The sequence below is a fragment of the Natator depressus genome, chromosome 7 (genome assembly GCF_965152275.1).
Source record: "Natator depressus isolate rNatDep1 chromosome 7, rNatDep2.hap1, whole genome shotgun sequence".
NCBI classification, from domain to species: Eukaryota; Metazoa; Chordata; order Testudines; family Cheloniidae; genus Natator; species Natator depressus.
In genome coordinates, this window is record NC_134240.1 from 43162295 (window position 1) to 43190117 (window position 27823).

At 43.3% G+C, this 27823-nt stretch overlaps 1 protein-coding gene across 1 annotated transcript; it reads left to right on the forward strand.

Annotated features, from left to right (window-relative positions):
* On the forward strand, positions 1-27422 carry LOC141990721 (troponin C, slow skeletal and cardiac muscles-like). Its single transcript, XM_074958268.1, has 6 exons — positions 1-171; positions 18524-18554; positions 20412-20558; positions 22128-22242; positions 23278-23414; positions 25706-27422. Exons 1-6 carry the CDS (start codon positions 1-3, stop codon positions 25735-25737), a joined length of 633 nt encoding a protein of 210 aa, XP_074814369.1. The 3' UTR covers positions 25738-27422.
* Positions 27423-27823: the final 401 nt, after the last annotated feature.

The window sequence follows — 27823 nt, forward strand, 5'->3', positions numbered from 1 at the left end:
ATGCAAACAAACATGGCGGCGGCGGTCGGTGAGGGGGAGGCGGCGCTGCTGCCGGGGCCAGGCGGAGGAGAGCGGCCGAGTGAGCGCCGCGCAGCCGGAGCCCGGCCAGCCAGCCGCCCCGCGGGACGAGGGATGGAGGCGGTGGGGGCCGGGGAGGTGGAGAGCTACACGGTGAGGGGTTAAAGGGGCCGCCCCCCGGGGGCCGGTGTGGGGGTAACGCTGGAGGGCCGGGGGCCGCCCCCCGGGGGCCGGTGTGGGGGTAACGCTGGAGGGCCGGGAGTGGGACCAGCCGAGGGTGTCATCCCATGCATGGGGTGGAATGGGATCGTGGGAGGCAGGGAGGGGAGTAGGTTGCCCCCAGGTCCCATGGGTGAGATGGGGCCGGTGAGAGGGGAGCAGGACAACCCCCAGTGCACTAGTACTTAGCTCAGGGTCTCCTCGCGAAGTAGGGAAGGGAGTTGTCTGAGTGCTGGCTTTGAATAGCGATGCGGCCAGTTTGGGTAGCCTCCTCATTTCACTCCTCCCTCGGCTGCCCTCGGGAACGGAAGGGCAGAATTTTCAAAAGTGCCCAGTCCCCACTCTTGGGGCCAGATTTTCAAAAGCACCCAGTACATTGGAGAATGAGCCTTGCTCCTAATGGACGAGCACTCTTAAAAATCTGGCCCCAATTGCTGGTGCTGAGCCCTTGGAAATCTGGCCCAGGAGCTCATTTGAAAATCTAGCCCTGTGGAGCAAAGCAGTGCCTTTTATTTTGGCAGGATTTGTATGAGTGGCTATCATGTTCTTAGCATCTGTTTGCTCTGAGAATTTGTCAGTAAGGGAAGATCGCTTTTAAACCTAGACTAAATTAAATATTTTAATGATTGACATAATGAAAACACTTTAAACCTGTCTTCTAGGTGAAAAGTTTTGAGAGCTTTCTTGGGGAAAATCAGACGATTTGGGGGGGGGGGTGATTGGGGTTAAAATTCTCAGCAGACATTTCTGAGTTTACTTAAACAACAACTTGGGGAAGGAATTTAAAAGTACGCAAATTCTGTTTCTAAACTGTGTATATAGGAATTATGCTATATAAAATAGTTCCTTGGTCTGTTTTTCAGGAAGAAGCTGTTTAAAATAAAAAAAGTAATTGCACATGTCCATTAAATTACTCTGTGTCTATAACTAAACATTTGTTCTCCTAGGCTAGTTTACTGTGATTAGAACAATCTCTTCTCACTGAATCCATCAGTATGATTGCACAAACTTCATTCTGCCCACAGAATGAAGTGCTCTGAAAATGCTTAGAAAATTTAAAGGGACACAGTCAACTTAAAATTGGCTCTTTCTGAAATTTTTTTACCTACTATTGTTACAAGTACATCTAAGCTTACTGTAGCTGAAATTTTTGAAAAAAACCCTGTCTTTTTTTCATGTTACCTCTGTGAACAGGGGTGCTGGAACAATTTATATAGTGAGGGTGCTGAGAGTCATTGAACCAAACTGTAAACCCTGTATATGATAGAAACTGTTTCAAGCCAGTGGGTGTGGCAGCATCCCCAGAATCCCTAGTTCCAGAGTCTGTCTATGAACCTTCACACAGTTTTTAAATAGGCAAGTGTGTAGAACCAGGAATTGGCAGGAGGACTCAGACAGATGTAGTGCCTGAAATTCTGTAACTGTTTAGACGGATTTCAGAGTAGCAGTTGTGTTAGTCTGTATTCGCAAAAAGAAAAGGAGTACTTGTGGCACCTTAGAGACTAACAGATTTATCTGAGCTTAAACTTTCGTGAGCTACAGCTCACTTAAGCTTATGCTCAGATTAATTTGTTAGTCTCTAAGGTGCCACAAGTACTCCTTTTCTTTTTGTTTAGACTGACTAGATTTCAGGTTGGTGGTGTCCCTTTAAACATGTGTAATGTGACTATTCTCCCTATTTTTTCCACACTTTGCAATGAGTCAGACGTGACAAGCAAATTTGTTTGCTGTTTAAGAGCAATCACTGTGTTCCCTGTACAGCAGGGGTTCTCAACCTTTTTCTCTCTGAGGCCCCCCCCAACATGCTATAAAAATTCCATGGCCCAGCTGTGCCACAACAATGGTTTTTCTGCATATAAAAGCCAGGGCTGGTGTTAGGGGGTAGCAAGGGTAATTGCCTGGGGCCACACACCATAGTGGGCACTGTGAAGCTAAGTTGCTCAGGTTTTGGCATCAGTCCTGGGTGGTGGGGCTTGGGGCCCGAGCGGCAGTCCTGCATGGATGGACTTCAGCTTTCTGGCATGGGACGTAGTGAGTCTAATGCCAGTCGCTTGTAAACTTAGATTTGACCTAAAATTTAATTTTTATAAAATCAAGCTTTTATAAAACCTAAGGCCAATAGTAATGTTTTTATACATTTTTTAAAAGTCTACAGATTTTTTTAAAAATAAACACTTGTCTTGAGTGTTTGGAACTCAAACATTGCAACACGGAGAACCTGGAAGTGAAAGAGCCTACACAGAAGTGAAATGACTTAATTGTTTTTTTTTTCAATCTGAGAAAAATGTAAAAAAAAAAAAAATTAGCAGCAAACTGAATTTTTGCAATTTCCACTTTTAGTAATCCAAAGGTAGTGGTAGCAACATTTATACTGTGATTTTTAAATTCTCTCCTTTAAAAGACAAACAAAAAACAACGAAGGCCTGGTTCTGGGTTTTAATAAGGCGCACCTGTATTAAAAACGCTGAATTAACTTAAACGTTTAAATTAAGGGGGAAATAGGGTAAAAGTCCACCTCCGCTTTGAATTTTCTGCATGAACTTTTATTTTATGTTGTTGGTTTTAAATGAATCAGATTGCTTTAGCTTATTGCTTCTTATTTTCTTCCACTCCATGAGACTATTGAATTCAAGAAGGTCACAGAGACTGGAAAAATTTAAAGAGCCATTTTAATGCCTGTATCTTTGTAACAGCTTTGTCCTGTAAAATATCAGGGGTAAGACAACAGTTCTAGGTGGCTTAAACAGATGTTGGCAATTACCACTGAAATTGTTACAGGTGCTGAAGAATGGAAAGAAGGATTAAACTAACCTGAAAGAAACTAAACTTGCTATTGAGTCTCTGTTTGTCTTTGAAAACATTTATCAACGAAAATGTGAAGAGTCAGGGCTTTCTCTTGCTTTTACTACCTTTGTATTGTTCTGCTTGCAATTTAAGCTTTAGACATACCACAGCTTTGTCCTTCCTACTTAAGCCATTGCTATTAGATACTCACTGAAGGTTGTCTGGTTAAAGAAAGGACTCTTACCACTAGCACTGCATTTGTTTCCCCAACACACCTGGTTCATTGCCCCTGAGTTATGTGCTCCTGCATTTCCTGGCAATTGCAAATGTTTTTTAATCTAAATACTTTTCTTGATTTTTTTAAAGGAAATTATTGCAGCTTCTTGTATTGATAGAGAGTTTTTATCTACTTGTAGCTTTATTAGGGAGGAAATATGGTTTTGTGGTTATATTATGGGTCTGAAATTTGGAACTTGTTGGTGATCTGCACACCTCTGCCCCAGATTTCGGGCAAATCCCAGTTTCTCCTTCTGTAAAATGGAAGTACTTGCCATTTTCACCATTGTGTTAGCCATAATTCATTAGCATCTACTATGCTTTGAGATCCTTATGTAGAAGTTGCTATGGAAGTACAAATCATTCAAGTCTCTAATGTGAGACCAGCAGCTTTCTTCCTTGCACATAGAGCAAGTGAACTGGAATCAGGCTGTAGCACTGATGTTCACTTTAGCAAATGGGGTTAACAATCATACTGTTCTTTTTGAAATACTAACTTAATATAACATTTTCTTTATGTGCTTGAGAGGAATTCTATGTAGGATATAAACTCCTAACTACAACATCAACCTTAAAAAAAAAAAATCAAAATTCTTATCAGCTATTTGTTATGCATGCTAAATATTGGTCTTTGATACAAACATTTCAAACAAATTAAAAACTTGAAGTGACTAGACTGAGTAAACAGCTTCATGTCAAGAATGAAGAGATACACGTGCTCAGTACTGTAAGAGTATTAGCACGAAAAAATGACTGATCTATAGATACACTGAAGACTTTACAAAAGAGGATCTAACCTGTCCAAGACAATTAGTATATGCTGAAGGGTACAGAGTCCCTCACTAAACAGAGCAATCTGGTAAAATGAGACTGCCTGCAAAGTGGGAGTTGTGCTCAGAGGAGCAAGCCAGTGAACAGTCAGGTTGTAAACAGTTCTGAGATTTAATGAAAAACCTGTGTATGGCTAAAATGTATGCAGAGCTCTCTTGCACTAAGTTAATTTTTGTCTGCAAGACCTTACAGGTTGATGCAATTTTGTCATCTATTTCACTTTGTTTATATCATTCCAACAGATGGCTTGATAGACACACGGCCCATGAAAACTCTTAATATAGTAAGCATAGTCAGCCTTGTTGTATTAGTGGGATCAAACAAAATCAGTTAGGAATAGTTTTAAACATTAGTCTGACAAATCTTTTTTTAATCAGATTTTGCTTTAACAATTGGTAGTTAATTCTGTATCAGTTTTTGAAGCATTGCTTTGCAGGAAATCCAAGGCTCTATTCATATTTACTGAGTAAGTTATGACAGTGTGGATTATTGTGAAGTGATTCACCAATACTCTGGTTGCTAATGCTTTTAGGGGTGTGTGTATATGTGTGCTAATACACGGTGAATGAAGTCTAATTCCTTCCTCCTTGCCGCAGGTTATCAGTTTATACTGAGAAGTTTGACGTTTGATTAACTGTACCTTTACCATAGCTTGACTACTTCGAGTATTTTTGATCAGGCATTATCCAGTCTGTGTTTTACATGTAGCCACAATGTATAACCTCCCATAATAGTTAATTCATAAAGCTGATTTTGCTGCATAAAGTATTTCCTCTTATTAGTTCTAAATTTAATACCCTCCACTTTCATTAAGTCTTCCCTTTGCTTTTATATGGGAGCAGGTTATAGGGAAGGGACTGATAGTTTTAATCATATACTTAATAATTAGTACCACTCCAATTTGTTTTTGTTGAATTGTCCTAGGCCAGGTATACACTAGAGCAGTGCTCTTCACTATTTTTGAAGTGGGGGCCACTTAGACAAAAAACCTTCAATGTGAAAGCCACATCAACCTGACACAGATGGCTGAACTCTCAGAGTTCTTTGTTGGTTGATATGGTAATAATACGGTTATTGGTAATATTGCTTGCGGTGCAGGAAGGGATATGGGAGGCTGGCTCTGGGAGGGGGCTTGGGGCTGGGGTGCAGGAGGGGGTGAGGGATGCAAGCTCTGGGAGGGAGTTTGGGTGCAGGAGGGAACTCCAGGCTGGCACATAGTGTTTGGGTGCAGGAGGGGTATGGGATGCAGGCTCTGGGCGGGGGTTCAGGGCAGGGGCTTGGGCTCCAGGAAGGGGTATGGGGTGCTGGCTCCAGCAGAGGTTATGGGGTGCAGGAGGGGTTATGGGGTGCAGGCTCTGGGAGGGGGCAGGGGCTTGGTGTGCAGGAGGGGGTATTGGGGGCTGGCTCTGGGAGGGGGCTCGGGGTGGGGTGCAGGAGGGGGTGAGGAGTGCAAGCTCCGGGAGGCTACAGGTTGGGTGGTGGAAGAACTATTCAGAACCTGCCCATTGAAGGGGGTGGCACTTACTTTGGGTGGCCCCAGCCCCACACCACTCCTGAAAGGGGCCAACTTGCCTCTCCGGCCCCTGGGGGGGCACATGGCTCTGCATGCTGCCCCTCTCTGCAGGCACTGCCCCCACAATTCCCATTGGCCACAGTTCCCCGTTCTTCACCAAAGGGAGTTGCGGGGGCGGTGCTTGTAGGCAGGAGCAGCGTGTGGAGACCTCTGCTCCACCTATTATCCCCTGGGGCCGCGGGGGCCTGCTGGCCACTTCCAGGAGCAGCGTGGGGCCAGGGTAGGCAGGGAGCCTGTCTTAGCTGCAGCCCCACTGCGCCGCTGGAGAGCGTGATTGACAGGGAGCCGCACTTAGGGTCCATGGGAGCTGCCACTGGCTCATGGGCCTTGCAGGGAGAACACTGCACTACAGACTTATATCGGTATAACTGTCTTTCTCAGGAGTGTGAAAAATCATAGAATATCAGGGTTGGAAGGGACCTCAGGAGGTCATCTAGTCCAGCCCTCTGCTCAAAGCAGGACCAATCCCCAACTAAATCATCCCAGCCAGGGCTTTGTCAAGCCTGACCTTAAAAACCTCAAAGGAAGGAGATTCCACCACCTCCCTAGGTAACACATTCCAGTGCTTCACCACCCTCCTAGTGAAAAAGTCTTTCCTAATATCCAACCTAAACCTCTCCCACTGCAACTTGAGACCATTACTCCTCGTTCTGTCATCTGGTACCACTGAGAACAGTCTAGATCCATCCTCTTTGGAACCCCCTTTCAGGTAGTTGAAAGCAGCTATCAAATCCCCCCTCATTCTTCTCTTGTGCAGACTAAACAATCCCAGTTCCCTCAGCCTCTCCTCATGAGTCATGTGTTCCAGTCCCCTAATCATTTTTGTTGCCCTCCGCTGGACGCTTTCCAAATTTTCCACATCCTTGTAGTGTGTGGCCCAAAACTGGACACAGTACTCCAGATGAGGCCTCACCAACGTCGAATAGAGGGGAACGATCATGTCCCTCGATCTGCTGGCAATGCCCCTACTTATACATCCCAAAATGTCATTGGCCTTCTTGGCAACAAGGGCACATTGTTGACTCATATCCACCTTTTCGTCCACTGTAACCCCTAGGTCCTTTTCTGCAGAACTGCTGCTTAGCCATTCCATGCCCAATCTCTGTGCATATAAATCTCCCCACTGTATTTTCCACTGAATGCATCCGATGAAGTGAGCTGTAGCTCACGAAAGCTTATGCTCAAATAAATTTGTTAGTCTCTAAGGTGCCACAAGTCCTCCTTTTCTTTTTCCAAATCAGTGTAGAGGACAGTTTAAATTCTGCCATTGCTTACACTGTGCTTTGTAAGTGAGGGTAGAATTTGTCCCAATATTATTTTATGATTAATAGTATCTAGCTCTTATATATCACTTTTCATCAGTAGAATTCAAAGTGCTTTACCAAGGAGTTATCATTATCCCCCTTTACATTATGTAACACTTTTTATCCATAGACCTCAAAGCAGTTTACAATGGAGGTATCATTAGTCCCATTTTACAGATGGGAAAACTGAATCACAGAGTAAGTGTTGAGAGTCTCAGTGTCTTGCGAACAGGTAGGAGTACCTTGGGACTGGACAGTAAATAAGCAGGACAAGTCTTCCACCAAGGGCAAATGCCAGCTTGATATATGCATGCTTTTTTTATTCTTTCCTGAGCGTGGGAGTGCTGGCCTTCTTTCCCGCAGCTTTGTGACCTCAAAGGGGATAGTGCCTGTGAGAAGACTAAGACCTAAGCTGAATACATTCCAGGAAGAAGGTCTTCTGCCATCACCACAGTGTCTGCAGGATCTGCTGCTAAGCACTGTGTCATAATGAGGGAAGTATTTTTAGAGAGCAATTTTAATTAAGATCCCTCTGAATGTTCCATCTTCTTAGGTAAATAACAATTTGCTGTACTGGCATGTTTGTCTTCTTGTCTCATCCTGTTCTCCTGTTCCTAATTAATTCTCAACTGTGCGTGGGTGGCAGGATTAGTATATGCAGTCAGCGTCCCATCAGCCATTTCTCCTATCACTGTTTAAGGAAGCATTACACAAAAATGTCATGTTTGGAAAAGAGATGACTAAGGGGGGACATGATAAATGTCTATAAAAGCATGACTGGTGTTGAGAAAGTGAATCAGCAAGTACTTTATTTACCGCTTTACATAACACAAGAACCAGGGGTCAGCTGATGAAATTAAAAGACAGCAGATTTAAAACAAACATAAGGAAGTACATCTTCACACAATGCACAGTCAACCTGTGGAACTCATTGACAGGGATGCGGTGACGGTCAGAAGTATAACTGCGTCAAACAAGAATTAGATAAATTCATAGAGGATCAGACCATCAATGGCTATTAACCAAGCTGGTCAGGGATGCAACCCCATGGTTTGCATGTCCCTAAACCTCTGACTGCCAGAGGCTGGGAGTGGACAACAGGGGATGCATCATCTGATGATTGCCCATTCTGTTCATTCCCTCTGAAGCATGTGGCACTGGCCGCTTTGGGAAGACAGGATACTAGGCTAGATGGTCCATTGATCTGATCCTCTGTGGCCATTTTTATGTTCTTATGCAGTTCAGTTACTTTACTAGGCAAACACAGGGTCAGAGTCTGTGTTGATTTAACCTGGGGTTGCACAGGATGTAAATCAGTGCAGAATTTAGTCTATGGAGGATAAAATCACATGACGCTACTGCTTTAGTACCAAGAGTGAAATTTCTCTCTCTGTTACACCATTTAATTTCCATTGAAATCAACAGGGTTGAACTGATGTAACAGAGGAAAATTTGACCCTAACTGAGCATTTAACCTGCTTGAATAAATTCAAGAGCTCACAAAGGGTCTGATCTTCTTAAGTGCTAGACACCCTTATCTGCAATTGATTTGCAGGGAGAGAAGCACACTCAATATCTTACAGAACGTGCTCAGCCCCTTGCTATATCAAACCCTCCCTTGTGACTAGTGAAAAAAAAATCTTTCTTAAGAGCTCAGAGACTTACACTCCTTCCCCTTTTTGATTTCGCTGTTTGTGTAACCAAAGACAGTCACTGTTAAAGCCATTCTTAGAGTGTGTGAAGTGGACTATAGCTGCATCAGAAAATGTGTTGAAATCAGTACACAACCCTCCCACCCTCCTCTCTTTAGATGGTTTTGATTAACAGACAAATGAGGTTATAGAAATGACTTTTATTGTACCACAAAGAGCCTGCGGCCCACAAGGTACTGCCTCTCATGATCTCCAGATTAAATGAATTTCTGCTGTATTGACAGTCAGCAGACCGATGTTCTGTTTACCCACAGAACAGCCACACTGTGGACAAGCAGGAATGTTAGCATCCTCCATGCTGCTCCCTGGGGAATCACATCTAAAGGTTAGAGGGGGATTCAGAAGCAGATGGCATTCGGGGCCCTCCCACAACTGCAAGAGCATGCCCTTTGAAACAATCCCCAGTAACCAGCACTGTATTTTGATTTCCCACAAAAGGAGGGTGATGATCAAAATGGAGAGCAAACAGCCATGGAAGTCAGCAGGAGTTTTGCTTCCAGGAGGACAGCAGGATCAGACTATATACTGAAAGCTTTTCTTTACTTGTGTTACTCATAAGCTTCAGATTATTAAAAATGAAAGGATTCACATTTCCCCGTTGCTCCCATTTGTTCAGGTTTTGTGGTTCATTCTTTCCAGAAAGAAAACTAGTCTGGTTAATTTTACTTCGTGTTTGTAGTCAGTGAACTACAGCATTCTACAGTAATTATGCAAAGCACTGCAATTTACAACACCACAATGATTAGAGACATTACTGTGCTAGTGTTGTCTTTTGAAATAAGGGAAAGCTTTTGAGACTGATTTTCCAAAACAGCAGGTTAGTTTTTAAAGGGACGCTGTCAAATAATTTCATTTTTAAAAAGCGTTTCAAGGAGTTTCAGCTACTACATCTGCCTCTACCCCCTGCAGCTTCTGTAGTTCACGGACTTTTTGTTTCCATCGTTGTACCACCTCAGCACTTATTTACAATGAACAAACATTGGTGTCTTTGTAACCCCTCCCCAATAGATGGGACTCCTTGAAATGCAGCCCCTTGCTAACACCACCACTTTGGTCCTAGTAACTCACAGAAATCAGGAGGCTGGTTTGAGGAGGAGAAAAAAAATCACCTTTTCTTGGCAGCAAGCAAGAGGCAGGGACAGTGAGGGGGGAAAGATTCTCCCTCCAACTGCCGAGAGGAGGGAGGAGAAAAGAGAAGTTCTCTACTTGAAGCAGTCAAAAGGCAGCTCCCCATCACAGCAATCAGGAGGCAGGGAGGGAAGAGAACTTGATACATATCAGACATCCATTTGCTAAGGACCATACGAAAAAGGGAGACACAGGGCAGGGCCTAGGAATAGGTGGGAATCACAGTGACCCTTTCTGGTCAGCCAGAGCTGGGGAGCTTTGTGACAGGCTTCTAACCAGGTCATGCTCCTGGTCCTTGCGCAAGGATACGGAAGTAACTTTCCCTTCTGGCTAATAGGTTTTGGCCTCTGGGTATAGGGATGTCAGTACATCTTACAAGCCCTTTCCATCAGCCAGTCTAATCAGCCCTTATACTTTCAGAGGAGCATGCTATTTTTTTTTTCTGCAGAATTCCACATAACCAACCAGTGACTGCAGTTTTCATTCAGTGGAGACAAATACTAGTAATGGGCGAGCAGGGATTTTATTCACAGGGGACAGGCACTGTGCTGTTTACAGCAAGGGTTGGTGAGCAGAGAAAGACACCTTCCCTTCTGCCTTCTCAAAACACCATTGACTGAGATGTGTTACAGCTTTCCAACCTCTGCTCACCCTAACTAAATCACTGTTTCGCTTCTCAGAGGGCCTGATCAAAAGCCAAAGCCTTCCAAGGGCTTTGGACCAGGCACTAAAAATACTATGAGGCATCCCACAGGCTTTACATAGGGGAATGACTCATAGTAATCACCTCCCAGAGCGGCAGGAAGTGAGCATGAACTGGGCATCACACTCAGAATAATGCCCACTACAGGTGTGCTTCACAATGGACCTTCAAGGCTGTTGTGGGGTCACAAACAGGCTTACACATTAGCTCCCTGAAATGAGTATGGTATTATTCGGCACAGAATCCTATATTATCTGCCTGGGAAACAAAAATGGATAAAATAACATATCAGATGTGAATAGAACTTTTCTGACAAAGAATTGTTATTGTATAGTATGCTACACTATACGTAACACCCAGATCGAACTACTACTCTGTATTGATTATAAAGCCCCAATGACATTAGCTCAATCAAACTGTGAGTGAGAGAGAAGTGCAGTCGAGAGGTTAGAACAGGGGGACTGGAAGTCATGATTCCGTGGTTTTGTTCCCAGTCCATTGAATGCCCCTGGACAAACTGAGCTCTTTGTGCTTCAGTTTCCCTTAACATAGTGTATTCTTGAAAAGTGGCCATGACTCACAGCCACGAAGCACTTTGCCGTGTGCTGACCTTTGTGTGTCCAAAGCACCGAACCCCTACTAATATGCTACCTACGAAAGGCTAATATGCTCTAAAAAGAAAAAAAAATAACCTTTTTCTTTTAATTTCTTTGTTGGGCTGATGCTGACAAGAGGCCGGCTGTGTGTGGCGAACAGGTGTAACAAGGCTAGCAGGAGCCTGCAGAACAGCTAAAACACAGGCAGCTGCACAATCAGTTTCTCCTCTGCCACTCTGGCAATGTGCATCCATCCTAACCTGGAACGACTACTTCTCACGGGAGTGTTCCTGTGATTATTTGGTCCTTGGCCTCCCTGCAACCACCAGCTAGGCTGCCAATGAATGCTAATTATGATATGGATTAGAGATGGTCAAAATGTTTGCACAAAATGCCTGCCCCCCACGGAAAAGTAACCTTTTTGCAAACTATTGTTAGCATTAACCAAAGGTTCCTTTTTTGGTTACATTTTTGGTGGTATTTTGGGTAATTTTGTTGGTATGAAAACTTCTCAGTTACTGGAAGCCATCTTTTCTTGCTGAAAACCAGGTGGTCAGTAAATGAAAAATAGTCAATTTCAGTAAATAATATCACATAATTTTTCTGGAGAAAAACTGAAAACAGGTTCATTTCCATGCCTGCAAAACAGGGGAAAAAAAACTTTGAAAACTGTTCGCAAACTCATTTTCCCATTTTTTGACCAGTGCCAATATGGATACTTGTCCAAAGAGAACTGGACAGAGGCCACCAAACTCATTTCACATAGACCACCTTTAGCCTCATTTTCAGAGGTGCAGAGCCCCCAAAACTTGCAATTAAGCGGGTGTTCAGCACCTCTGGAAATTAGGCCATAAATGATCATTACTGACCTGAGTTTTACATCATGTTACCAGTCCTCAGATCCATCCTCTCCCCTACAGAACATCCCTTTTCTCAGCAGGGCAGAGACAGCGGTTGCTTTTGGTATTGGCTAATTTGTAAAACAGTCCAAGAAACACACGGGTGTCACGTTTAGCTGACTTCTTTTGCTGCTTTTCTTACTGTCTGCATTTGGACACAAGAGGGAGCCCCGGATTACTAAAGGAAAAGGACCTCACCATGGATTCCATACTTGTTCCAAGATCTTTAGCAATGTGCCAAACACTTTTCATGTATTTATTTATGCATATAGTACAATTAATGATAATAAGCTTATTTTTGCTGAGCCAGATTCTGCTCTCAGCTGCACTGGAGAAAATCCAGAGTAAATTCATCAACTTCAATGGATCTGAACCCGTATAACTGAGGACAGGATTTGCACCAACAATTTGTGAGTGAATAGAGAGCTGTGAAGTCACTTGTGAGCATCACCAGGGTAACTGAGAATTTACAATACAATAAAACAATACTGGCACTTAATAGTCTTTTCTTTAACATCTCTCAAGGTGTTTTACGAAGGAGGCTAGATATTAAATATCTCCATTCTGCAGACAGACAAACTGAGCCACTAAGAGGTTAGGTGACTTGCTTAAGGTCACTCAGTGAGTCAGTGGCAGAGTTGTAGATGAACCCCAATGGCCCATTGTATTATGTTCCTGATAGCTGTGCAGTGAGATAGAAATAGCATAAACTTAATTGACAGCCTTTTCTGCTTACTCACTTTCTGAAGAGGAGAAATGTATATAAATTGCTCATTGGAAGCTCTTCCACTTGTTTGTCTTCTATAAAAAAAGAAAGCAGAGACAGTTTGGATCAGAACCCAAGCTATTCCAGGTATTGGGAGTATTTGGATCCAGGGTTTGGGTCCAGTTTGTTATAAAGAAAGGGGCTAGTTGTCCAAACAGATGTCAATATTTAGTTCCGGACACCCTTCTGTTCTCACTGACTTCAAAGGGAAATTTGCCAGGGAACTCCAGAGGATCAAACCCATAGCTTGACACGAATATTTGCCAGTATTCACTTAATGTATTAAGCCAACTGACTTCAATGAGAGCTGGATCGGGCCCTTGGAATGCCAGCTGTAGGCCTTGCACAGTGCCCCTTCCCTCCCCTCCTCACAGGGGTGAGGAATTCTTGCTTGGAGTGGGTATCATTGATAGATATATGTTAGATTGCTGATGTGGTGAGCAGCAGCCCCTGAGTGACACATTTAGGGCTGACACCTTGCTATATTAGCAGGCATAGAAGGAGGGGACAGCTGACAGAGACTTGAAGTTTGTCTCTGTAGTGTTTGCCCTCCCTATCCAGCTTCTGACCAGCAATAACTAACCGTAGATGATATTTACAAGGCAGCAGTAAGTAATATATTTAAGTTACCTTGGTGAGAGTGCCTTTGTTGTATTAGAATGATGTTTCAAAGAGTTTTTGCTGATCTCCTAAAGCCACAATAAGGCACAGCAATGATTGTCTTTACACTGCGAGTACTTAATGTAACAATGAAATGCACTTAGGAATGTTAGCTCTAGTGAGGCACCTTCTAGTTCAGAACATAGAATTTTTCATGCCATGGCAATTCTAAATATGTAACGTTCTTCTTGTAAGCAGATAATTCTAAAAATAAGCTGCTAAATTATTTGTAATAAGTCTTTCCCTGGTTCTGTGTTGTGAAATAGAGAGATGGCATGTAAGTGTAATTTTAAATATATTTTGAAAAATCTACCGAAGTATCAGGTATGGTTACTGCTTGATCCAGGACCTGACAGGTCAACTGTTTCAATGAGGAACTGAAGAAGCATTGTTATTTTCATGTATTAAAATGCTGCCATTTCCAATTTCCATGGCTGAATGTTTTTCTGCAAGATATATTTTGAAAACCCCTTTTGATAAAGGCTTAGGAAATAAGTGATCTGATTTGCAATGTCTCTTTCCTTGTTCTTGATATCTATAGTGCAAAAAATTATAATGTAAAATGTGCTTTCTAAAGAGGACAAGAGAAAGCAGTTTTGCCTTCAACCATTGCATATCAAGCTTACTGTATAAACCCAAACTGTTCTGTCTTCCCCCCAATAAAGATGCAGCATTATTTTGTACCTTAAATAGCTGATGATATGGAGGCAGAACAACATGAGAGTGGTATCTTTCTGGAATCTGTATTGCATGAATCCCTGTACCTTAAATTCTGTGTTACCATGCTCTGTACATGACTCTTGTTGTTGGTTACAGGGTTATATATGGCGTTGCAGATAGCTAACAATTGGTTAGGTTGATCTTCACATTTCTATCAAGAGCATAAAGATAAATCAAATGTGGATATTTTCTTTCAAAAGTTCAAGATGTCCTAAAGGAACAGGATCGTGGTTGACACATGGCAACAAAACAAGTTGTCCTTCATATTAGACTAAACTATGACCTGCACTGAACTGGGACTCCATTCTACAGACCCCAGTCCTCTTGGGTTCAGTGAGCCAAAAGTCCAGGTCTTCAAAAAGAATGAAATAAAAAAGTGACCTATAGAAGTAAACAAAATTCATGTCTCTGCAATTGGCTCTTTAATTAGACTCCTGCGCCATAATGTTTAGAGGCATCACACACATGGTTATGAAGAAACGCTGAAACATTTTGGAAGCCAGCAATGCTAACAATTAGCCAAATGGATCAAATGTCAGTCAGGTGGATGGAATGCATTCTCTAGCACAAGGAAAGAATTAGAGTCAAGAGACTGATAGAGGAAGGTTTCCCATGCACAACTTTCAGCCTCTTTCATACCTCTCAACCTGCTAAACCCCACACAGGTCAAAGACCCAGAAAACCAAATTAATCCCTAATCTAACTCCATGGATTTCAATGGAGTTTGAGTTTAGTTCAAAAAAGGGCCACAAATACAAAAAATTCCATACCCCATAACCAACAAACTTCTTACTCCAAGCATAGCGTCGTTCTATAGCCAAGAAAGAGAGAGGAGAAGAAGACTCCGTGAAGTCCAGCAGAGACTTTGCTATGCCAATTTTTTTTTTAGCTTGGGGCACATTCAGATACTATGTTGATGAGAACCAGTAAAAAACTAATGTAGCTAGATGAAGTGGGATTCCTGTCTTGAGCAGGTTAACATAGCTGCATTTGTACTGTAATTAATTTACAAAGGCAAAATAATATTGGGTTGGGGCACAAACGTGGTTCTAAAATGCAGTACAACTGAGTGAAAAGGATATTTCCTTGGACCATTCCATAAAGACAGATCCTAAATATATGTACTGTAACAAAATATTAAACTGGAAGAAATCTAGAGAGTAACTAAAGCAAGGCAAAGTTGATTGGCTCTCACCAGCACAATTTCAGATGGAAACAGTGAATGAAGAACAAAGCCAAAAAAGGAATAACCAAGACAGCACCTTATGGCACTGTTTATGTATCCTGACAGCATCCTCAGCATTTACACACTGAGGCAGTAATGAAAGAAGTCAACCCCCAAGATCATGATACAGCTCAGGAACAGAGTGTATTGGCAACACTGGGGATATGGCACTAAGAAGTTGGGGAAGCAACCGGTAATGACTGTGGTTCATTGGCCTTATGTTATAGGCTGGTAAAGTGGTTGCAGATTTGGGTCCCATTTACATAGACTGATTTCAGAAAGGGGGTAGGAAAATGGTGTGAGAGCAGGACCAAAGGCAGAACCCTGTAAGCATCACAATTGAGCTGCCTAGTGACAGGGGAGTGTGGGTGGTGACAAGCAGTAGCAGTTGGATAGCTGCTGGAGGAAAGGAACCAGGAAGGTGCTGAAAGTGCCACCGAATTCAGCAGGCTGGTTGAATAGGATGTTATGGTCTGTGGTATTAAATGAAGCATTAACATCAGGAAGGAATTAACTGAGAGGGGGCAGTAGGTTCAGATAAGAGGAGAGGTGCTAACATTGTCCAACCAGTGGTTCTCAATCTTTCCAGACTACTGCATCCCTTTCAAGACTTTGATTTGCCTTGCGTACCCCAAGTTTCACCTCACTTAAAAACTGTTTGCTTACAAAATCAGACATAAAAATACCAAAGTGTCACAGCACGGTACTACTGAAAAATTGCTGACTCTCTCATTTTTACCATATAATTATATAAAATAAATTGAATGGACTATAAATAGTGTACTTACATTTCAGTGCAATATTTGAACCTATTTTTCACTTATGATCCTTTTGTGAAGCTGAAGCCCTGCCACCAGGGGCTGAAGCACGTAACTTAGCTTCATGGGGCCCCGGGCAATTGCCCTGCTTGCCACCCTCTAATGCCGGCCCTGCACTTGTGATGCCCCAAACCCATCCCATGACCCCCCTGGGGGCTGCAACCCCAAGGTTGAGAGACACTGATCTATATGAACTGAATACCCCCTGGAAGACCTCTGAGTACCTCCAGGGGTACACATACCCCTGGTTGAGAACCACTGGTCCAGACCACTAGCACATAACTACACAATCCTATTTGCTGTTCATGATAAGTTCATGGAGGATAGGTCCATCAATGGCATCCCTAGCCTCTGTTTGCCAGAAGCTGGGAATGGGCAACAGAGAATGGATCCTGTTCGGTTCATTCCCTCTGGGGCACCTGGCATTGGCCACTGTCGGAAGACAGGATATTGGGCTAGATCGACCTTTGGTCTGACCCAGTATGGCCGCTCTTATGTTCTGTTCCTGTAGATGTATCTTATTAATTCAAGTTTACACTAAGCCCCCACTATTTGATTGCTCTTGATAATCAGGGAAGGAGATAGAAATTATCTTACAGTCTAGTATTAATTCAGTACTTGACTAGAGGAACTCATTTACATATGATGCATAGCAGACATGCAGGGAAAAGCCACTACCCCTATAGAAGGGAGAGTAGGGTGCTCCTCCAACCTGCAAAGGCCATGGGTATGTTGAGTTTGGGGATTGGACCAAGGGCATGACAGGCCAGGTCCACTCGCTCTGGGATTATCCATAGACTTCAATAGACTGTGGAGCTGCCCTCCACTCTGTCCATAGCTCCAGGTGTCCATTCCCACCAGAGCACAAAGCCTACTTAATCAAGGACTTGGCAGGGTGAATTTTCACATTTTCACATTAAACTGTAGTAATGCAATTTCATTTGTTACCCTTATTTAATTCCTCTTCAGACTCTGTATTACCTCCACTTTTCAGCACACTTTTAGAGCACCAATGACGTAAGACTATAACAGAAACTGGAAGAACAGAAGTCCCTATGATCTATGTTCGGTCTCTGGGTTGATGGCATTAGTTGTGATTTCTCACTTAATAGAGTGGACCACATGAAGGCTGCCATCTTCCATTCTTGAAGAAGGTAGCCACCAAGACGAAGACCAGGGTCAACCTGGTCCAGAAACTGGCAAGCACAAGCTGGGGGGCATCAGCACCTTTGTCTACCCGAGTACTTTTGCACTGGTATGGACCAGAAGTAGCCACACTTGACTTGTTGATGTCCAACGGAACACTGCAATGTGGTGCATTGCTGGAACCATCAAGTTGATCCCAACACCATGGCTGCCTGTGCTGTTGCATATCACTTGCCCATCCATTCGCTGCAATGCTGCAACCCTCCAAGAAGTCTAATGAATCGAGGAAAAGTAGTCTTCCCATCCACCAAGACTTCAAAGACATCTCTTACCTCTGCTTGAAGTCACACAAGCCCTTTTGGATGATGCGCTTACTCTCCGACAATGTGATGAAGCTTGGAATGGAGTCCACAAGAAGTTACAAACAAAACATCTTGTGAAAGACCAAATACAGAAGATCTGAGGCTTCAGTCTTCTGCAAAGCTTATGGGTAACCTTAAGCCGCACCCGCACAAACCGTGGCAGCTGCAGACACCTGATGCACAAATGGAAAATTAAAAACTCTCCAGTGTGTGACTGCGGTCACCCAGAACAGACCATGGAATATAACGACTCAGTTTCCGATTCTCAAATATGAAGGAGGCATCACAGCGACACTCTCCACTACTCCTGATGCAATTATCTGGCTTAAGCTAACTGTAAAATTATAGTTGTTCTACATCTACATCAGCCATAGGAAGAACCACCACACAGTAGCTCTTCAGGTGTGACGAATGCTCCTCCCATTCAGTCCCCCAACGTTGCATAATTAAATGCTGCCCTGACTGTCTAAAAGCTAATCATGCAACATGCCTGAGACTCGTACTCTGGTTAAAAATAATGTTAACTCCAGAAGAGTGTAAAATATTTGTAAAAGATGAACAGATAATGCGATATACCAAAAAAAAAAAAAAAGGGGGGGGGGGGACTGTGCCAAAACGATCTAGGTAAATGACCCTCTTACTCCACAAGAAGGGCTGTTGTGAAGATTAGTTAAGGGTTGTAAAGCATTTTGAACAAATAGTGTGCAGTATAAGTGGTATTATCAATTAATGATAATGATTAAGTTTAATAAAAATGAATTTCTCTTTCTATTTTCATCACAGGTTGAGCAGTTGACAGAAGAACAGAAAAATGGTATGTGTATCTTTACTCTGATACCGTTGTAGACAGAAGATACTCCCTGTAATGGATAGTCAATCCGCTCTCAACCCATGGTGTTAGCCTGTGGCTTGAACAGGCCAGCTCAGGGTCAACAATTGCTGCCACAAGTGAAAAACCATACCTCCAGCTGCCAAAGTACAATGCAAAGCAAATGGCTTCTCATCCCCAAGTTTAGGAAAAGGGCTAAGAGGCTGGCAGTGGCATTGCTACAATAATGTTTCATGGTATTTCTGGTCCTAATGCTCTTTGGGACAAGCACAGGATCTTTTTGTGTGTCCGGCCAACATCTAGCACAGTGGTTCTCAAACTTTTTAGGCTGCGTACCCCTTTCCAAATAATGTAGTCTACTGCATACCCCCATCTGACATAGGGTCATAATATACCCATGATTTGTTTGCCAGGTCTTGCTAAATAAAGTGCATTGTCTGCTATTACAGGCTTTTCCTTGGGTATCCCCTGATGAGAGCTCGCCTACCCTAGTTTGAAAACCAATGGAGTTCTGTGCTAAACAGGGGCCTCTGGGCAGTTATGTGCCAAAAGTCGTGGATAATAATAAGGAAAGGGAGTACCAGCAATCCTGTTACAAAGCCTGTTCTCGTGAGAGTTCCAGCCCAATTTTGTAGAGTTTAGATGTTTGAAAAGTTCAGTGGTGGGGAAGTTGGAACCAGGGGCTGTTCTCGCTATAGGTGAACTAGGCAGCTGCCTTGAGGGGCAGATTTCTGGGGGCGGCATAGAGATTTCTGGGAGAAGTGATTTTTTTTTAAATGCTCATGCTTGTCTACACGGTGCTGCAGGTGATTTACAGGGGTGTGAACTGCAAACAAGGCCGTCCCTACCCATACACAAAGTACACAGCTGCGTAGGGCACTAGGAAATTTGGGGCACCACATTTCCTGGTGCCCTGTGCAGCTGCGTGCTGCTCCGCCCCAGCCCCACCCCCACCCCAGCCCCAAAGCCCCTGCCCCGCCCCCACTCCCCTGAGGACTGCCGCAGGGCCGGGCCTGCACTCACTGGCGGCGGGAAGTGCAGCGACCTGCCCCTAGCCATGCCGCCAGTGAGTGCTGGGGGGCGGTTCCCACCTGCCCCCCAAGCCAGCCCCACCCCCTGTGGAGGCTTGGGGCCCCACTCCCCCGTGGGGGGGCTGCGTAGAGCCTCAGAATAGCTAGGGACAGCTATTCTGCCTGCAAAGCTCTCAAACGTATAGAGCTCTAATGGCTCCATCTAGACCCTGCTGGAATGAAGAGGTAGCGAGTTTGTGCTGATGTAGTCCTGTGTCAACAGGACTATGTTAACATGGACTAGGTGCCCTTTAGTTCATGCCAGAAGGTCTATACAGGGCAGTTACAGTGCAACACATTAGAGGGCTCTATACTTCACACCCCCATAGACCCCTCTGTGGAAGGAAGGGGGGGCAGCACACTGAAGCTTTGCCTAAGGCAGCAGATTGTCTTGAGCAGCCTCTGGTTGGAACTTCTGGGTACTTATCCAAACATTGAGCCATTAAGCTCTGTCTACTCTAGACTCTCCAACTGTACTTTACAATGGCTGACAAAGAATCCCTCAGGTTCTTCCATTGGGGTTGATCACACTGTGTTAAATTGGGCGTTGAGTGGCGCTTACCCCAGCAGGATGACTGATTTCACACCAATGCAGGGGAGGTGGAGGAAATTAAGTTTGACTTCCATTGACACAGCTAAAAAGTCTTCCACAGACACACCTTTGAAGTTTGTCCATTCTTGGATCACCACAGCAATGAAACTCCCACTGATTTCCTGCGTGCTAACTCGTATCAAAAGGGCAAACCCCTCCATTTCTTCTTTTCCTCTCTAGAATTCAAGGCTGCCTTTGACATCTTCGTCCTGGGTGCTGAGGACAGATGCATCAGCACAAAGGAACTGGGGAAGGTGATGAGAATGCTGGGGAAGAATCCAACCCCTGAGGAGCTGCAGGAGATGATAGATGAGGTGGATGAAGATGGTGAGCTATTCTCTTAAATCCTCTAGGTGTCTCAGTGCACTGCAAAGCATTTACAGAAGGCCAGAATCACAGTGGTCATTGGCTGGACCTTAAATACTCTGCAGTTAGTGGTCAGTCAGGCTTTCCAGGCACAAGAATCACATGAAAGAAAACAGAGTGCACTCTCCTTCCACCAGAGAAAGTAGATCAGTATCCCAAGCACCAGGAATGCTGAGACACCCTGGGAACAGAGAACCACACTCTGGTAGTTTTTACCTGTTCCTTTGTACTTCTGGAGTCAGACAAACTGAGTAAGCACACTGGTTAATGCAGGGGGATCACTTCTGGTAATACTGTAGATACGGACATTCTGTGGAGTGGATCGTAAAGATACAATGCCATTTTGTGTAAGACTTTGAATTGTCCACAAGGCCATTGGCCACAATTCCATCTCTGCAATGGCATCGCAGCATGCTGTGCACCAGTTGGATGCCACTACCCACTGCATAAATTGGTGCACTGCAGAGCTATTGTGGGCACATATGGCCCAGTCCTGCAAGTTGAACTATGCAGGTGGACCGCTCCACCCTTTTGGAACTCTAATAGGCCTCAGTGGGTGCAGAGCTCTGCCTGTGTGGAATAAGTTGCAAGACTGGGACCGTAGGTTATAAAATGCTAAAGCTGAGGTTTTCAAACACCCAGACACCCACTGAATTTCAATGAATCCTTAAGTGTCTTAGATGCCGTTGAATATTCCAGTGTAACAAATGGAAGGCACTAAAAATATTACTACTATAACGGATGCAAAGAGATTTCTCAAACCTTTTTTAAGAGACACAGGTGCTCAGATACCATAGCGATGAGGGCAGTATAAAGATGCATACAGAAGAGGACACGTCAAAGATTATAGGTTGAAAATTTCATTCACCATTTTTTTTCTTCTGTGTTTGCAAATTCTATGGAATTATAGATGTGCAGCTTTTTAATCCCAAAACAAATTCTTCAGTGTGTGGATATGTAAACGCACAACAATATACCCACAAACAACTTCACAATAACAAACCAGCATGTGCAAATTGGCGGAAAACAATCTAGGAAAGAAACTGATAAAGATTTCAATTCCAAAATTCCAAAAGCTTGTTAAACACAAAAGCAAGAAAATTTATGCTAAGAATTGAGGAAAATATCTTGCCAGTGTCATTTAAACAACAAACGATAACATACCATCAGCATTAAAAATACAGTGCTTGATTCTCCACTGTTTTGCACCTTCCATAGTAATTTACATCTGTGCAACAAGGGTGTCAAATGCTACCAGATCAGAATTTTCCACACATTTACACCAGTGGTTGTGTTTTATATTCAATTTGTACTTGTTTAAATGACTACATAAGGTGCAAGTCAATGGTGAATCCATTCCATAATCTGTTACCCACTCCTTAGTGCTACTAACATGAAGTCTGTGGCTGGATTACTAAATAAAAGTTTAATCTCTGTTTTATGTATATGCCTGTTTGTCAAAACAAACAAACACGGAAGATTGCCTTCTAGATTGTAGTGTAATCTAAACCTCGTTTATTTCACCTTCAGGCAGCGGCACTGTAGACTTTGATGAGTTCTTAGTTATGATGGTCCGATGTATGAAAGATGACAGCAAAGGAAAATCAGAAGAGGAACTCTCAGATCTCTTCAGAATGTTTGATATGTAAGAGACTGGAATGTAATACACTAAAACAAACGACACTGCTAGATATTATGGCGCTGCCGAATATGTCCCCATAGTTACAGTAGAGTTGAGTTTTCTGCTGAAAGCAGCAACCAACCACTTTGTGATATCTGAAGAACACAAAACGACGGCAGTTATTCTTTGAGCATAGAATTCATTTTCTGAGAAATTTCAAGTAAAGCCATTCATCAGTTTATAAATTAAAATTAATTTTAAAACGGGTCCTTTTAGAAAGTTAGCTCTGCGTCAGACCCTTTTTGTGCCAAGTGATATTAACTCTTAACTTTCACGTAGTTAAGACTCATTGAAATCTTGTGCATGGGCTCTGTTTGAAGAAATTAGGTTGTAATTAAGTTCTGACGATTCCTGTATCTAATTGTTAGGATGATAGATTATAGGCTGAGCCAGCTCAGACATTGGCAATTTTTGTGAAAATAGGCAGAGACGTGAATCTTGAGTCGATCTGGTGCCACAAGTAGTTCTGAAAAAGAAATATATAGTATTAAGGGCTGTCTTTTGATATTACTTTTCATAAGTTAACGTTTTCCCTTCAGCAGAAGTTGGTATGGAAAAATGTCTCCTCCAGGGAAACTCAAAGAATTTCCCTCTTTCAAAATGGATCCAAGCACATGCTTCAGCAGTTTGCTGAATCAGGTCGTCATCACTTACAAAAGACTTTTACTTCTCCATGTACTATTTGTCCATGAAGACCATCCCTTAATTCACTAGCAGAAGCAAATAGTTACTACTCTCTGCTTTCTTTGTCTCAGGAGGCACACAAATCCTGTAGGGTTACTCCAATAGAGACCTGCAGAAAGGGGAGAGTTGTGTCCAGTCATTTATTCATCCTACCAATTCATGACAGGAAACCCAAGAGAATGAGTCACTAAAGGGCAGTTCACTGATAAAAACCAGACTGGAGACCAAGTGGAAGCGATGTAACATGGGGTGCGGTTGTCCATCCATTTATAGTATTTTTGGTTTTTATCTTTGAGCCATTCTGTCATTGCTCAGAAATGCTGATGGATACATTGACCTTGATGAACTAAAGAGCATGCTGCAGGCTACTGGAGAGACCATTACCGAAGATGATATAAAGGAACTGATGAAGGATGGAGACAAAAACAATGATGGCAAGATTGATTATGATGGTAGGTGTTTAAATTTGGTTAAACGTAAAAATGGGATCTCTATTGTGCTGAGGAACTCAGAACCTTAACAAAAGATGTAAGTAGTATATATTAGAGATGGGCCCAAGACTCACAATTCAGATCCAGGTTTTAATTCCCACACAATTTGAGAGTGTATGGGTATGGGATTAGGGTTTGGTCTTTCATAGAGTATGAGCCAGCTTCAAAATTAGGCTGCACACCTAGGTACAGAGTTACACCCTCTGCCCCCAATCTTGAAGGATGTTCAGATGCAGGTATTGGTTTCCACCCATTACAGAGGCAATGAACCTGTGCAAAACCAAGATCTGGATCCAATCCTTCCTCTCCAAATTCCAGAAGGTTTGGTTCAGGCTCTGAAACATGACGTTTGGTAGTCCCACCCTTTCAAAATAGCTTCTAAATGTGCATGTGCAATATTTGGGGAGAACAAACACCTGAATTTGCTTGCACGAGTGCTACTTTGTTTGGTGAGAGGTATTCAAAGTGCCCTCTTAGCTCACATAGATATGGTTTATTATGCATACAAAGTTGCAGGTACAAATTTGAAGAGTTGGCTGGGGTTTTCCCTAGACCATACAAAGAATGATATTGATAAAGATTCTGCTTTATAACTGCCTATGCCACTTCTGTATTATTATTATTGCCAGAACTACCTAAGGAAGGTGTGATGCATGTATAGACCCCACACAGCAGCAAGACACAGAATGAAGAGAGTAATCACTGCTCTTGCTGTGGGCTCAATGGCTTGTGAGCAAACAGCTGGGATAAAAAACAGCAACCAAACAGAGCAGGGTGGCTGCTGGAGAGACTGGGAGCCATCATAGGGAAGCTCCACAGCATCAGATGAGGCAAAGCTGCCCGGAGATATCAACTTCCAGGCAGAAGGGTGCCATACGGAAGAGGCCTGCAAAGGCTGTAGGTAGAAAGTGGCCCAGAAACTAACCAAATGCCCGTGACTGCCTAATACAGATTTCCTGGGCTGGGACCCAGAGGAGAGGGTGAGTTTGGAGGGAAGGGGCAGGAACTGCTGAAGCCTCAGATTTGGACTGGCAGCCCTAACATAAGACTGTTGGACTTTATTTCTGTTTTTGCTTCCTTTGTTCCTTCCCTGGTGAAGAAGGGAGAGAGGGATACTGGGCCCAAGGCCTAGTGGCGGGAGGCCCCTTATCACCCCAGAAGGGGAGAGATTCCAATGACCCAGACAAAGGGTCTGGAGCTGTAAAGAGAGGCCAAGTGCTATAGGCCACATTTCAGAATACCAAAAAGGAAACTTAGGCAACTCTGCCGTTATCAAACTCTTGGCCATGGGGGTGTATTAAAGGGCTAGAGGCCTGACAACAGGAGGTTAGTGGCCAAATTCTCTTCTCCGTTACACACAAGCAACACAACTGACTTCATAGTGGGGGGGTCTTGGATGGTACCTTCTTTAGAGTACTATAATTACATAGGCCCTGATCCTGAAACTGACTCCACGCAAGTGGACTCCTGTGCCCCACAGAACCCCAGAGACTTCAAAGGGGCTCTATGCAGGCACCTGCACTCACCTGAATGCACCAAGCTGCAGGATCAGAGCTTTTATCATATCTACAGAGGCACCAGTCTCCAGCACAATCCATGCTCCGGAGTCATCGTCACTGTCAGAAACTGAAAATAAAACTGTTACACACACGAGAGCTTGTCAAAAACATTTTGTCAGAATTTTAAAATTTCACCACTCAATGAAGCTGGTTTAAAAAAAATAAAATAAAAGGGTTGGGTTTTAACTTTTGTCAAATTTCTAAAATTCTCGACCTGCTCCAGTGAATACGATTCTTTTTTAAAAAATGGGAGCTGCAGTTTCAAATTGTATGCACAGGGCATTTTTAGAAAGTTGTTGCTCTGAATGTTAGAGATCTTGAGCTAGATCCTCATCTGATGTCCATTGGCATCTATCTATTGATTTCAGTGAGGCTATGCTGATTTATAAGTGAAATTTGACCACCTGTCTACTAAGCCCAGACTCCAGCTAGTAAGCCTCCTCAAGTCTTTCTGTACTGCCGTTCTTTCACTGTGCTGAATCATGTTAATGGCACTTCCAGGAGGAGTAACAAACCCCTCCGTGACTGGAGCAAAGCTAGCTATGTTGTTAGGCATTTGGAATTGTAAAGGGGAGAAAAAGGGTGAGAGAAGAAGGGTGATTCTGGAGATACCCAGAAAGAGTGTGAAGTGTTACACACTGACTCTCCGGTTGTCATCTAAAATATGTGTCTTTCATTTCCCTTCCTTGGCAGCATTCCTGCAGTTCATGAAGGGAGTTGAATAAATCTGAAACAAGACGTGCAGCCTCGACTTTTAAAGCCCTCTGATTCCTCATCTCGTCTATGTGGTTGAGCATGAAGACTAAGTGCTGAACAGGGTGGCCATCAGGCGAATACACTGTTTGTTATTAAGTGCCTCAGATGGTCATTCCATGGATATTTAAGTAAGAGACCTAATAATTATCAAAGATGTTGCTCCTTTGAGCGATAGCAAATGTGAGTGAGCCAAGTCTTGAGTCCCTTGACACACTCTGGAGCAGATAACATAGTGAACATATCATTAAGTCTGTAAAGAATGTTTTTCCTATAGTCTAGTAAGAACCTGTCATAAATATAAAGGGAAGGGTAAACCCCTTTGAAATCCCTCCTGGCCAGGGGAAAGCTCCTCTCACCTGTAAAGGGTTAAGAAGCTAAAGGTAACCTCGCTGGCACCTGACCAAAATGACCAATGAGGAGACAAGATACTTTCAAAAGCTGGGAGGAGGGAGAGAAACAAAGGGTCTGTCTGTCTGTCTTTATTCTGTCTTTGCCGGGGATAGACCAGGAATGGAGTCTTAGAACTTTTAGTAAGTAATCTAGCTAGGTACGTGTTAGATTATGATTTCTTTAAATGGCTGAGAAAAGAACTGTGCTGAATAGAATAACTATTTCTGTCTGTGTATCTTTTTTGTAACTTAAGGTTTTGCCTAGAGGGGTTCTCTATGTTTTGAATCTAATTACCCTGTAAGGTATCTACCATCCTAATTTTACAGGGGGGATTTCTTTATTTCTATTTACTTCTATTTTTATTAAAAGTCTTCTTGTAAGAAAACTGAATGCTTTTTCATTGTTCTCAGATCCAGGGGTTTGGGTCTGTGGTCACCTATGCAAATTGGTGAGGCTTTTTATCCAACATTTCCCAGGAAAGGGGGGGTGCAAGTGTTGGGAGGATTGTTCATTGTTCTTAAGATCCAAGGGTCTGGGTCTGTAGTCACCTAGGCAAACTGGTGAGGCTTTTTACCAAACCTTGTCCAGGAAGTGGGGTGCAAGGTTTTGGGAAGTATTTTGCGGGGAAAAACGTGTCCAAACAGCTCTTCCCCAGTAACCAGTATTAGTTTGGTGGTGGTAGTGGCCAATCCAAGGACAAAGGGTGGAATAGTTTGTACCTTGGGGAAGTTTTGACCTAAGCTGGTAAAGATAAGCTTAGGAGGTTTTTCATGCAGGTCCCCACATCTGTACCCTAGAGTTCAGAGTTGGGGAGGAACCTTGACAGAACCTATCAGCTGTAAAAAGCAAAACCAGTGACTGCCAGCAGACTGTGCCAGCAGGGCACAGAACTTACATGTAACCCCTTTTTGAGATGCTCAATCCCTGCATATTTCTTACAGCTAGACATTGAATCAGGCATTTGGAGCAAATTCCTGTTCCTATGAAGTTGTTAGGAATTTGCCATTGGATTTGATGCTACCATGATTTGGCCCCCCAGCGCTCGATGGGTTGCATCACATCTCTTAGAACATATTACAGTGAAACAGTTAGCATTTGAACCTTCAGTTGAATGATGATTTGAGACACTTAAACTGTCACTGAACATTCTGACAATCTCTATTCTTCCTCCACATCCAACCATTGATTTTAAGTGCAATGTACGGGCAATGTGTACAGAAATAAGATTCCTTTTCGAAATGCTAATAAAATAATTCATAAGCTAGAGTAGTTATTTCATTCCTGCTTGTTTCACAGAAGCAATTTATAGTTGCAGCTGTAAGACCAGCAAAAGGAATTCCCAGATGAAAGACACTCAGTGAAGTGTCAGGTCTGAATAAAACCACACAGTGTTGGGAGGGAGGGAGAGAGGGGGGCAGGGAGGGGTATCTCAGGATGAAAGCTTTTCACTTCCCTCAGAATAACCTATTCATAATCTCCATTACTGAGCGCAGATATCCCTGAGATTGTGCCACAAATGGCCATGGTACTTTACAAACACTGAGTAAGGCACATCCATGGCCCTAAGCCCTGGTCTACACTAGGACTTTAGGTCGAATTTAGCAGCATTAAATCGATGTAAACCTGCACCTGTCCACACGATGAAGCCCTTTATTTCGACTTAAA

Bases quoted from the DNA above. Each gene is read 5' to 3' on its own strand.
- LOC141990721 (XM_074958268.1), top strand. From the start codon at position 1: ATGCAAACAAACATGGCGGCGGCGGTCGGTGAGGGGGAGGCGGCGCTG. The intron at 20,559-22,127 runs GTGAGCTATTCT...TTTCACCTTCAG, and splicing joins AGATGAGGTGGATGAAGATG to GCAGCGGCACTGTAGACTTT. The intron at 23,415-25,705 runs GTAGGTGTTTAA...CTTCCTTGGCAG, and splicing joins TGGCAAGATTGATTATGATG to CATTCCTGCAGTTCATGAAG.